The sequence below is a fragment of the Panthera tigris genome, chromosome A1 (assembly GCF_018350195.1).
Source record: "Panthera tigris isolate Pti1 chromosome A1, P.tigris_Pti1_mat1.1, whole genome shotgun sequence".
Lineage (NCBI taxonomy): Eukaryota > Metazoa > Chordata > Mammalia > Carnivora > Felidae > Panthera > Panthera tigris.
In genome coordinates this window covers 131,647,228-131,661,269 of record NC_056660.1, presented here as the reverse complement: position 1 = coordinate 131,661,269, position 14,042 = coordinate 131,647,228, and the positions used below count along the sequence as shown (strand labels likewise).

Genomic DNA, 14,042 nt, shown 5'->3' with positions numbered 1-14,042 from the left:
ATTAATTTGAAGTAAGCAGTTAAGACAGAATTTTTAGCCTTCTTAGTAAAGGAGGAAACTTTTAGGAAATTATTAATCCTGCAAAATATGACTAATCTTAGAACTGTTAGTCCCTAAAGCTGCTGAGTCATTGAAAAGAAAGAGGATCACTCTCTTACAAAATTAGATTTAAAGTGGATATGTCTGTCATAACTTGTTTTGTGTTCTCTTTGGCTTCCCAGTAGCATATGTTGAATACATTTAAATACCTGAAACTATCTGTTCATTTCATCGGCAACTAATTATTGAATGCTTGCTGTGGCCAGCCTCTTCCATTCATTATGGAAAATTCAAATGCATTTGTAAGTTCATAGTCTTACACGAAAGATATTTTAAAAAAAAAAGAAAAGGAAGGAAGGTAGAAGGTGTTATGTGGAGCAGTTGACACGGTGCTAAAAGTTCAAATGGAAGACAAGTGACTTTAACCTTTTAGATCAAGGCAACTTCATAGACTAAGTGATCTGTGAACCTGCTGTAATGTGTACTTGGAAAAATAACCCCTGTATACCCTGGAAAAAGAGGATGAAACAGTTGAATTAAATCATAAGTTATCATTAACAGAGATATGAAATGGACAGATAATATGGATTTCAAAAGAGAAGAGGCTCTTACATGAAAGTAATGTAAGAGTAATCTAATATGGCTTCTGGGAATCAGGTCAGGGAGAAAAGAAATGCCTGTTGCTAAGGGAGAGTTGGGAGGGAAATCTGGTAGTAGGGGAAGGAGTAAGCTCTGGTTGCTGCAGGAGGTTGAAAGAGGACTTCCTGTTCCCCTTCTCTTGACTCTTAGTGGGAGGCTACTGTGAAACCAGTTCAGGTCTACCCCAAGACAGAGTTGGACCAAGGGAGATCCCTTGGGATCTAAAATACAGTTTTTTAGTGGGGTCTCTATGGGTGAAATGGACCATTGATAGAATCTTGAGAATTGTTTTAACAACCACAGTTTAGGAATTGGTTCTCCTTCTAACATTTTATTATGAAAATAATAAAACATTTCAAATGTAACAGCAAGGTTGAAAGAATTTTACAATGAACACCCACTATCTGGATTCCAACATTAACATTTTCCTGAGCTGATTTATCACATATATATCTATCTGTCCATCCCTCAAGGTAATGGCTTTTAAATAATGTCCTCCATTCACCCAACCATTATTACTTACTTAGCAAGCCAAGGCCAGCAAGACAAAGGGCCAGGCACTGAGACTATGAAAGAAATGTGACAAGGTCTTTGTCCTCAAAGGGAGCACAGTTTAGCAGGGGTAGGGACAAATAATTTTCACAGTATAGGCAGTACTCTAACAGGGTAGAAAGAAATTACCATAAGTACACAGAAGAGGGGTAATCAGTAGAAGCATCGTGGAGAAGACAAGCTTGAGTAGGGCACTGGAAGGTATGAAACAATTTGCCAAGAACACATGGAGATGCTGGGATTCCTGGCAGAGGACATGTGTATTCAGTCATCAGGGCATGGAGATAGTTCAGTACGGGTGCAGTGGGTTGGCAGATGAGAGGTAGTGGAGATGTGGCTACAAAGAGAGAGAGTCAGGGACTTGGTTTCGGAGGGCCCTGAATGCCGTGGAAGGCAGTTAGGACTCTTAAGTTCTAGGGAATAAGCGAAGGAAATTGAAGAGTGACATGGTCAGGGTGGCAGGAGTGTGGAGGGGCAGAGGGAGGTCAACTTTGTGTGGAGGAAGAGTTAGAGCGTTATTCTAAGTGTCCAGGCTTGAGATGATGAAGGCTTAAATCAAAGTAGATAGAGTATAAATCAAAAGGGGAGTAATTAATTGGAAAAAAAAGAATAAAATGGAAGGGAGAATAAAAAGAACCTGATGAACAGTTAGACACAGGGATAAGAGATTTGGAGGTATCCACTATGACTCCCATTTAGATTTTGGTTTCTGGATACTATAAATCACGATAAGGAAGTTAGGCTTCTATAGGGAAGTTGAAAACACATTCATCCCCAAATGCCATAATAAAATAATGGAATTTGAGTAAGATTTTTAAAAATAAAAATAAAATAAACAATGGAAAGAGATTGAAGAAATGGAGTGAGGTTAAGACAACAAAGAATAAGAGAAATTCGGAAGTGGAACATCAAGATATTAAAAGTAAATAGTCAGGGGCACCTGGGTGGCTCAGTCAATTAAATGTCCGACTTTGGCTCAGGTTATGATCTCGTGGTTTGTGAGTTTGAACCCCACAGCCTCTCTGCTGTCAGCACAGAGCCGACTTCAGATCTTCTGTCTCTCTGCCCCTTGCCTGCTCATGCTCGCTCTCTCTCTTTCTCTCTCTCAAAAAAAAAAAAAAAAAAAAAAAAGCAAATAGTAAGACGGGACTAGGAGAAGGAAGAAGGGAGATAAAATTTGCCATATTCAACGTCTGCTTTAGTATTTAATTCTTGTAAGGCTTCAGTGAAGGGTTAAAGCATTATAGGCTTGAATTTGACAGACTGCCCATGATGAGCATAACACTGCGTTGCTGCTGGGAGTGAATTTTAGACACATTGGGTATCACTGCATCTGAAGTACCACTCAGAGTAATTTTTTAAAGTACATCTGGCAGCTGGGACTAGCCTACTCAAGCTTACCTGAAATTCTATCCCAAATGCCATTTTATTCATCTTTATGCAGTTTCAGGTTCCCTTGTAGTTTATATGGTGAGTCTTTTCTGTCTCCCAATAGTACAAGGCAATCTGTCAGCTGGTATTTATTGCTGCCAGCTAATAATTCATGGTGTGCCCTGAGCTGGTAACCAACCCAGGAAAGGCGTGGTTAGTATACATTGGTTTACCAACCTAGGCTAATAGTGGCTTTGGTTGGTCTCAGTCTCCCTCAAGTGAGTGACTTGGAGAAAGCCTGAGCAGCTCCCAAAACCTCATAGGACCTCCAGAACAAAACAACTACTGGACTTGAGATTTAAAGTGGTGCCCATTGTATTAAAACCAGTGAAAGGAACAATGAAGGTCATTTGAAGATTCTGAGTGGAAGGAGGTGAGCAAGAGTAGGGTTTTTTTTCCCTTTGCCATTTTAAAGAGCTCATAATGCACCTTACCACTCAGGTTCACATTCCTGGCTCTCTGGTTTACAGGGAACCCTGGGATTTGTGCTGGGATTATACCACCTTGAGGATGAATGTGGGTGGCTTTCAGGGAATAAGACTGGGAAAAGAGAAACTGAGGAAGCAAAGAGAAAAAGTAATGGCTTAGCCCATGGTAAGATGACATTGGAATCAAGTTTCGTAGTTGATACCACCTTGTTCAAGGATGAAAAGTTGCTGGAATGTTCCCATTGCAATGAATAATGTCAGGTTCCCAAATGAAACTTATTATTTCACCCTTTTCCAGTCTGACTATGTAGAATATCAAGGGCAATTTTTTCAGAAGAAATACTGAGTTCACATCCCTCACCCACACATTCACACGTACAGCCTTTGCCATCTCACTTCTCACTAAGCTCTGCATCTTCTGGGCAGTTTGACAGAGGCACAGCTGGTTGTACTTTTGTAATCCAAAAGATAGACCCTAAGGTGCTTAAGTCATAACTGTCTACTTACTGTGTTCCTCTAAATCTCATAAAGAGTTTATGGGCACACAGGGCATGCATTCGCCAAAAAAGGATGCTGAATGGTCCGACCTGGTCATGAAAGGATATGTCCCTGTATACCCCAGGTCACTCCAACGATATAATTTAGCCAGGCTGTGCGACGTTTCAGGAAATAAATGCAAAAGCACAGCATTTCAGGAGTTGCTCTTGTGTTCGTTGGACCAAGTGAAGCCTTCAAAGTCACAATGAATCTGAATCCAATTGCATCCTAAATTCATAAGCCTCTGTTCACTGTGAGTGTTTTGAAATCATGTCTTTTGGGTCGAAGATTTGAAAGATTAATGTAAAGCACCTGTGGAAAAACCCACTGGCACATCAATGATAAGTAGATTCATGTGTTGCCATGAAACAGGTTGTCTTATTTTATCATTCAAGTCTACCAAAACCCAGATTACCAGTGAGACCCACTCTTGCATACCTGGCAGGTTACTTATGGGTCTGGCTCATATCGCAGGGCCTAGGGGTTGGCTTTCAGCCCTTAATATATTCCCAAGCGTCCCTGAGAAAAATGTAGGAATACCCCACAAATTGCCTTCCCCACTAGAAATCTTTGGATTTGGGTAAAGTGAAATTTTGTTTTCAGGGACAGGTAGGATGCAAAAAAAGGAGAGACCAGTTAGGCCCACAAAATATTCTCTAGAAGCCACACAGTAAGGACCTCTCACCCTTCCAATGGCCTCACAAGAGAAAAGGTAGAGTAAGTGTCTTTTCTTTCTCTTCCCAGGAGAGTACTTAGCTGGTACATGATGAGAGCAGAAGAGAAAATTAAGCCTTCACCTTAAAATCCTTGACCCTGCTGGCTTAGATACCACTACTTCAAAAGCAATACATATAAGTGTATCTACATGAAGAAAATATGATAGTCAAGACAAAACCTTCCAAATAGATTAATTACAGGGTAATCATGTTACAAAAAGATTCTTACTAAAGGATTCCTTTTAATAGGTGTCCTAGTAGAATAGTTTATTTACAGGTTATGTATTACTTAAGTATAGAGAAACTTTTAATTATTAGATATTTTAGAGATTAGCTAGAAATCAGCACATACTGAAGATCATTCAGAAACTAAAACAGAACATTTATTATTGTTTTGATTTCAATGGGAAACTGTGGTTTAATTTATGTACAACTTTTCCAGAATGGTTTTACCACAAATGTGATCTGTACTGTGTATTGGCTCAAGGGTGAGATTATTTCATTGTTTTTCCAAGTTTTTATTTAAATTCCAGTTAGTTAACATACAATGTAATATTAGTTTCGGGTATAGAATTTAGTGACTCATCACTTACATTATTTCATATTTTAATGGCTTTGAGAATGAAGCAGACTAGTGAATAATTTTTGTAATTAAAGCCTTCTTGACTACATGAGCAGAATGTCAATGAGTCAGTCCAAGAGCTCAACACATCAGTCCTCTCTAGGTAAGCTAAAAAAAGTGGCAGATGGGCTGAATGCCCCAGTATAATTTAATACTGCTACTAATATATTTAAGATTATGTTCAGCTTTCTGTAATAGTGGAGCTTTAAAACTCCATGGTGCAACTCAAATCACCTTCCACTCATGTCATTTTACGCAATTGAAGGAGGACAGTAAAGCCGAAGAAAAGCATTCATGCCATTTTGAATACCTGTGACCTAGAACTGCTTTTAAAAAACATTTGCCTGGGACACCTGGGTGGCTCAGTCGGTTAAGTGTCTGACTTTGACTCAGGTTGTGATCCCGCAGTTTGTGGGTTCTATCCTCGCTTAGGGCTCTGTGCTGACAGCTCAGAGACTGAAGCCTGCTTTGGATTCTGTGTCTCCCTCCCTTTCTATGCCTCCCCTACTCGCAGTTTCTCTCTCTCTCTCTCTCTCTCTCTCTCTCTCTCTCTCTCTCTCTCTCTCGGAAATAAATAAACATTAAAAAAAAAGTCCCTGGGACACCTGGGTGGCTCAGTCGGTTAAGTGTCTGACTTTGACTCAGGTTGTGATCCTGCAGTTTGTGGGTTCTATCCTCGCTTAGGGCTCTGTGCTGACAGCTCAGAGACTGGAGCCTGCTTTGGATTCTGTGTTTCCCTCCCTTTCTATGCCTCCCCTTCTCGCAGTTTCTCTCTCTCTCTCTCTCTCGGAAATAAACATTAAAAAAAAAAAGTCCCCGGGGCACCTGGGTGGCTCAGTCGGTTGAGAGTCTGACTTCGGCTCAGGTCATGATCTCAGTTTGTGGGTTCAGGCCCCACATCAGGCTCTGTGCTGACTGTTTGCTCAGAGCCTGGAGCTTGCTTCAGATTCTGTGCCTCCCTCTCTCTCTCTGCCCCTCCCCCGCTCACACTTTGTCACTCTGTTTCTCAAAAATAAATAAATATTAAAAAAAAATTAAAAAAAAAAAAAGTCCCCTTCTCCAGGGGCCTCTCAGTTGGTGGAGCATGCTACTCTTGTTTTGGGGGTTGTGAGTTTGAGCCCCAGGCTGGGTATAGAGATTGCTTAAAAATAAAATATTTGTTAAAAATTCCCCTTTTTCCATGGTGCCAGAGCATGATGATGCTGATCAGAGCATTTCTGATGATGATGTCACCAAGGGTTGACAAGGGTCTGCCTTACAGGTAGAAATTTTTTTGCAGTTTCATGCCGAGCATCCTAACCCCAGCTCTTAAACCCACTACCTGGGTGACCAGCATGGGTGTCCTAACCTCTGTGAGCTTCAGTCTTGCCATCTCTATAAACCTGATGTTTTATTATACATAAAAGGGTTCAATATATAAATATATAAAACCACGGGCATTTCCTGCTACATGGGAGGCATGTGATACATTATTTTTAACATGATGATTGTTATTGGATTAAGCGCTTGTGGCTTTAAAAGACTAAGAGAATGAAAGACCAGTTATGGTTACCTTCTCTGATAAATAATTTCCGTGAGTCCAAAGGCTGATTCTTCTTATCTAGGCAGTCTTTAGAAGGCAAAACCAGGATGTAGGAACAGGAGCTTCCACTGGGGCCCTCCTCTGGGAGAGCTCCCCACACTCCAGGCTCTGTGTCCTCACACAGCCCCAGTGTCTCCACTTGAATGTCTCATCAAGGCCCAAGGTCCCAGCCTTGGAGTCCCCAGTGCTGGCTTTTCCCCATCTCTTTCATCATGATTTACCTGCTCTCTGTTTAATATCTTTTTGTTAATTTGCTTATGCATGCCAGTGTGTAACCCTTAGTGAGAGCCTAATGCACATTTTGACAGGGATCCCAGAGAAACAATACGTGGTGGTCGATCTCAGAGGCAGATGTGTTGGTGAAAATCGTAACAGCTAACAGGTGGAGTGCTTCCTCTGTGCCGATGCCACGGCCATGCGTTTTGTAAGCACCCATGTGAGCCCCACTCACCACATCCTGTGAGCAGGTCTTGTCACAGTCTCTACTTCACAGATGAAGAAACTGAGGCTTAGAGAGGTGATGGAACCTGGCCCAGGACAACCAAATACTGGGAGGGAGCAGCTCCAGAATTCACCCCCCCAGGCGCAGCCGACTCCAGATCTGCCACTCGTCACCACTGTCTTATACTTCTGGTGCAGGCGAGTCTGGTGCACTCCTAAAGAGTCACTACCTCCCTAAGCTTGGTTCTGCTCCCAGGACCCACATGACTTCCTGCTTTCAATCAAGCTGGATGGAATCAACTTAATTGACAACAAACTTGAGAGGGGTATTGGAAATTTCAGAGAGGGATACCCCACAGCCGGTTTTTAGCCTACCCCGAGGCTCCACCCTGCTCCTGGCCAAATACTGCGCTCTGGGCCTTGGCATACTGAGGAGAGTCCCCTCATTTCAAGCACCCACTTAAGTTGCTGCATCCTGACTTAGATTTGTAATAACCTAAATGGGTGAATGGAGGGGTGATTGGAGGGAGAAACAACTTATGAATATTTTTTATTCATTATTTATTATCTGCTGTTTATAATCAGATTCCCAAGTCTAAATCTAAAAGAAGAATCTGTGAATTTGCTTGTATTTTGCTCATCTCAGAATTTTCCTGGACCAGCAGCAACTCTTCCAAAAATTGAGTGATGAGTCTCCCAATAAAATTGCACCCCAGAAAATACTGACTTATGTCAATAGGACAGCACCTTCTCACTAGTAATCAAAATATTTCATCCTCATTGAGAAAGTCAGAGGGCAACTTACTGTCATCAGGTGGTAAGAGGTAGTAACAGTGGTAACAAAAATAGTTAAGTCACTATCTTACACTTATCAAGTGCTGATAACCTGTGCACTGCTCTGAGTGGCATCACAGGATGTACATGTTACACGTGGAAGGGAGAACTCTCATCGTCCCTGTTTAGAGATGGGGCAGCTCCAGCACAGAGAAGCTGAACTGTTTGTTCAGAGTCGTAAAGCCAGTAAATGACAAAACTAGGATTAAACCGGGACAGTCTAGCCCCAATCTTATTTTCTTGTACTATTAAAGCAACCAGTCCTCCTCTATCTGTCTGTCAACCAAATCATCTTTATATTTTGGCAAAGAAGACCAAAGCTAACATTTACTTTGTACTTGAAGCTGTCCCACCAAGCGCTGCTGCAGATTGTTGAGGGGGGTGGTCTCTGCTGGCCCGATGCTTCATGAAGACAATTTAGATTAAAGATGAGTGGTACTGTATTAGCTTTTCTCTTTATTTTATTTTATTTTATTTTATTTTATTTTATTTTATTTTATTTTATTTTATTTTATTTTATTTTATTTTATTTTAAATCTATTTATTTTAAGAGAAAGAGAGAGAGTGAGCATGCATGAACGGGGAAGGGGCAGAGAGAGGAGAGAGAGAGAGAGAGAGAGAGAGAGAGAGAGAGAATCCCAAGCAGGCTTCATGCTCAGTGCAGAGCCCAGTGCAGGGCTGGAACCCATGAATCATGAGATTATGACCTGAACCAAAATCAAGAGCCAGACACTGAACCTATTGAACCACTCAGGCACCCTTCTCATCATTTTAATAATTGCGTTACCTTGACCCTTGACAAAAATCTCGCTCTTGGTAACATGGATAACACCTTTTTTTTCTTTTTACACAATTATTCTTAGTCTAAACCTGTTTTGATTGCTTTTTACTGGTTATGACAGAGAGAAAAAGAAAAAAAAATACAAAGTGACCTCCAAATTAAAATATGTAGAGATCTTTTCATCTCAAATTCATTCTTGATTCATCAAAAATCATCTGACTTCTTTTTTTTTAGTGCAGAGTTTAAAGAATTTTTTCTTGTCTCTCTTCCCTTCTTTCAGCCAAAACTTAAATGTATTGAGAATCCTACTGTGGAAATGTTCTACTCAAAATTCTGACTATTACTCTTTGCTAGTCAAATCATGAGTAAGGGAGTTTGATGGTGCAGAGCTTAGGTTTGCAGATGATTGAGGACTCCAGTTTAAAATTTAAGTCTTTAATATAAAGCAATACTTACATTGTCAAGAATAGTGTTTAGTAGAACTAGGCACCCCCAGGAAGATTCCAACAATGTAAGGTTAATTCATGTATGTACAATTATAGATTTGAGGTGAAGCTATATCACTTCTACCCCTTGATTAAGGGGTCTTCTATACATGATACTTTGAAAACAATCAGTTGTGTGTAATGATAAAATTATAACTTGATAATGATTAAACACCTACATGTATCATCAATAAACCACCAGAATTATAAATACAATACAATACAATACAATACAATACAATACAATACAATAAAATTTAAGTCTTTCCCTGAAAGAGCCTGGAACGTGAGGTTGATAACATTGTTACCTAACTTTTCAGTAGTAAGAACTGAAAGCTTCCCCATTCCTTCACACGTCACTTCTCAGGTTTATCTTATGGCTTATGTACCATGTATATGATTTCTTACAAGTTCAGTGGATTTCTGAAGCCAGGAAAAAACATGAAAATAAACCAGCAAGCAAGCAAGCAACAACAGAACTGTCCTGTTACACTGAATTTCACCCACTGTTCTGCCTGATTCTAATTACCTTCAGTAATTTACCCAGGATGCTTCAGTATAACCACCTGGAAAAGTGAGGGTGGAACTTTGATTCTGGGAGGCATATGGAAATTTAATTACTAGGTTTACAAAGTATTTTAAAATCCCCAGATAAAAGTGACCAGAGGACTACAGAAGAATATCATTATTAGCAGCAGTGGGGTTATGTGGGGGTGAGAGGGGTGCTGAGGATCAAAGGCCGGTGTCCCCTTCTCTACACTGGCCCCTTCGCCCCATCTTCTGCAACCAGTCTCAAGGGGAGATGGAGAAAGAATCATTTATTCACCTTCTGGCTGCAAGAACTGCAGACCTCAACTGTGGCAGTTCTAGCACTGAGGAGAAAATACACATAGGAAAAAAGAAGGCCATGTCTCACTTCCAAATTAAAAAAAGACATTTCTACATGTTTCCATAACCCACAGACTGCTGCCATTTGAGGCCAACCCCTCCAAGTTTTCCTCTTTGTCTAGTGTAGTTGCTGAATCTAGGCCACTGTCAGCAATCCTTTTCATTCACCCAGGCCCATCCCTACGCCTCACAGATGCAGATTCTCTGGAGACATGTGTACTTTGGTATCAAACAATGCAACTCATGTTTGATTTTGGATAACCTTGCACTGCTGAATAAAATAACCCTTGAGAAAGAAGCAATAAAAGCGCTGTAAGAAAAATGACTCATGTTTCCAAGCTGTCTAAAGTGATCACTTATCCCAACAAATGGTAATTCTTTCAAGACACAGTGGGCATGCACCATACTTGTAAAAGTCTGGGAGAAAAGCCTTGCAACCATTTTTTTTTTAAATTATGTTAAAATATATCAAAAGAATGTTTCTGGTAGGCTGTACCATACAGGGTATGCTCAAAAACAAAAACAAAAACCACATGGACGTGGAAGCCAAGGTGGATTGGTGCAAGGGGGTCCTTGCTGGATATGAACGTGGAGCCTCACTGGCCTGTTTCTGCACTTGTTTCTGCGCCTCTAATTGTTTTCCATTTTCTGCCCCCATTCGCTAGAGTGCAAAGATGTGAACAAAGTGGCGTATTGCCCGCTGGTGCTCAAGTTCAAGTTCTGTAGTCGAGCATACTTCAGACAGATGTGTTGTAAGACCTGCCAAGGACACTGACCCGTGGAGAGCCAGAGAGGGAGCCTTGTCATTTCATCGTGGAAATGCGTCCATCAAAGAGAGCCACCCAGAGGAAGAGGATTGATGTCCTTGCAAATGCATTACCCTGTGGAAAACGTAACCACTGGTCAGCCCTAGCTGACAGGATTTCAATATTATTTTAACTTCTGTGAAGTGGGATTTATTGATCCAAAGTGCTGGACACGGTATTAGGAGGGAATGCCAGATCGGAGAGATCCAAACAACACAGGGAGACTTGCTTACTGTGGAGCGTTTGTGTTCTTTCGAGTAAATCCAATAGCCTGTTTACCTCCTTGGACCATTAAGATAATTTTTATTATGGACTTAGCAATGACACTGAATCCATTTGTATTTAAAACCGTTTAAAATGTAGCTGTTATGACTTGGTCAACTATGGAAGTAAAGAAGATTCAGAAATCTTAAGTCATAGCTTAAAAATATTTACTATACTTTATCTCAATACAACAGCACCACAATTTAAATTCTAAAATGGGCTTTTAACTGTAATTTAAGGAGCAATTATAAATCAAAAGTAATGAAAGTTTGTATTATTTTTCTTCATTCCACTTAATTTCCTTAGGACTAATCCCCCTGTTCTGAACACTGCTGTGAGCCATATATAAACTATATTAAACCGAACAACAAGGAAGGACTCAGTTTAAGGCAGCGCATCAGTTACTGCGGCCGTGCAAGTCTATAAATTCTGTGCTAAGAGACTGGGGCCAACTTGCCATTGTGCAAGTGAAGCTGAGATTTCCATTAAAACTTTAAGAGAAAAACATTTCAGTTTCATGCAGAAGCCAGACCTGGGGTATGGTAGAGACTGAAGAACCGGGCCCTTTGCTGCCATCACACAGGATGCCTGAGTCCTTATGTGAGTCACCCCAGCTCAGTTGTGTTTACAACCTCACCGGCCACAGGACAGCTTCTGCCCCGTTGGATTTTTGCATGCATGTTGAGCTTACTGAAATGATGCCGTGCAAAAGATAGACTGGCTCGGCAACAACCAGGCAGACCCTTTCGCTGACAATTGTGATGGGTTCCAGATGTCCCTTCTTTGATATGGCAGAAGGGCATTTATTTATATGAGAGCAAGTGTGTGTGTGTGAGCGGGCGCTTTTGAGTGTGTGGGTAGATGAGTGTGCTTGCACATAAATGTGCTATTTCTGTGAGTTTTTAAAGTAGGCAAGGGATAACAACCAAAGAAGAAAAACTCATGAAGCCTAGAGATCATAAAGCATAATTTTAATAGTCACTCAACCAACAATTTTGTATTTTTTATGGATACTCTGAATGGCAATTAAATGTGAAACCAAGTTTCTTGGGCAAGTCAAATTCTAGAATCAAATCCAGAATCCTAAATTAAATTGACTAGCTCACAGTTTCCCTATCCACAAGTTTCATGTCATGCTCATCAAAAGATTCAACAGCGAGATTAAAAGAAAGCAAAAAAGAAGAGGGTACTTATATATATTTTGTACTTGAACACTTGTAGCTTGCAGCAGGTTCTTGATGAATGTGCTTTGCGTCCTACATAATGTGTACATCATGCTACACGAACACCTCAAACTCCAACCAAATGGCTACTTTGTAAAGATGCTACTTGCAGTTAAAGAGTATGTTCGACTTCAATCCATCACTGTGCTCTCATACTACATGTCTGGTGTTTCACCTACACCATGACCTAATGTAGATGATTAGGTTTTTTCAGAAAGGAAAAGAGACTCACAGACTTCAAAAACCAACCTAACCTTCAGGTTTGCTATGGACAGTCAGCATGGGCTGTTGTTCTGCACACTCAGTCATGGTCATCAATATTTTCTCATCTGCTTTCTGTCTCGACACCACAGCTCATGTCCCTGAGCTTTCCAGAGAAAGCTACCGACGATACCCAAAAATTGCCAGGGCCGCTCTCTCTACTGCTCTTAGAAGACCAGCCAGAGTGCTATCTATTCAGTGAGGGGGGAGGTGGCCCATGAGCAGCGTGCCCCCAGCGCTGAATTCACTTGGTCCCTCGTAAAGAGTGGTTAAATTGGTGCTAATGTGCCCTGGTGGAATAAAGAAAGGATGGGTGGTTTCTGTGGCATTCTAGGCATAGGTTTGCCATCAGGACCTGTCTTTCCCCAAATATAAATATCAGCTCATGGTTTTATTCCAAAAAGATTTCTTAATTGACTAACTTGAGTCTATTCTTCACCTCACCTGGAATCTAACATCATGAGGACTGTTGCCTTGGGCCACCTTGACTGGCCCTAGATGAAGGGGCAGCTAGTATTCCCTCAGGAGTGTGCACCAGTCCCGAGGCCAGGAGTAGAGAGCTTCCAGGAGCAGCATCGCAGCATCGGATTACTCTGCTAGAAGGAACCAAGCACAGAAGGTTTCCCCTGAGTGGGGGAACAAATCATATTCTACAACACATCACATTACCGCTGCTACTCTGTAGTCAACCACGTGGCTACATGATGCTCTCTTCCTAAATAATAGCAATAGGATTGTCAGTGGAGGCTAAGCCACCATGGCAGGCCCTCTGAAAGTAGCATGCTATACGGACTACTTAGAGAGACCCAAGGAAACTGGTGCCCTATGGCTGAGAACCGTATCTGCCATCAGCACAATATCCTGCCAAAAAGGAAAGGTAAAATCTACCCAACTGATTAAAGCCCTTGAGATACATATAACTCCCCAAACCGTCCATTTTATTAGGAATTTTATTGGAGTGAATGTCACATAGGTATCCTTAATAATACAGAATGAAATTACCTTTGTATTATTGTGATTAGTTGTTGCTTATTATTTTATACTCAGTATTAATGTGGTACACTGTTACTTTTTTTTTTGCTTTTGTAAATTATATTCTAATTTATTGCCATGTTTCCTAACACTTGTCCTACATTCATTCTCCTGCTTGTAACGAAAATGAAAAAGTCATTGTAACACTTGATGGAGTGAAATTCCACACCAGGCACAGATTTTTTTTTAACATAGATAATTTAGTGAAAATAAAAATTCAGCTTGTAAGAATGATTCAGATGAAGGTTGTCTATTCCCTGAAAAGCTGGTGTGAAACTTTCAGTAGGAGGATCTTTCCTTTGGAATACCACACAACATTATCCAAATTCTCCAGATAGCATCTGGGATAGAGATAATCTGTTGTACGCATCCTTATTACACTCTTCAGAAATTGCATATATTTGTATTTCAGTAATATTAAATACAAGGGCTTTAGATATTCCTGGTGGAGCTCTGTCCCCAGATGCCACTAGTCAGCTGT

General features: G+C 40.8%; 1 protein-coding gene across 1 annotated transcript in view; it reads left to right on the top strand.

Moving 5' to 3' along the window:
- The window catches only part of ADAMTS6 (ADAM metallopeptidase with thrombospondin type 1 motif 6), a 296,246-nt gene extending 282,513 nt beyond the window's left edge, over positions 1–13,733 (top strand). Inside the window, exon 24 of the mRNA XM_042987636.1 lies at positions 10,641–13,733. Coding sequence (XP_042843570.1) covers positions 10,641–10,750 — 110 coding nt within the window. The 3' untranslated portion in view covers positions 10,751–13,733. The remainder of the gene's footprint in view (positions 1–10,640) is intronic.
- Positions 13,734–14,042: the final 309 nt, after the last annotated feature.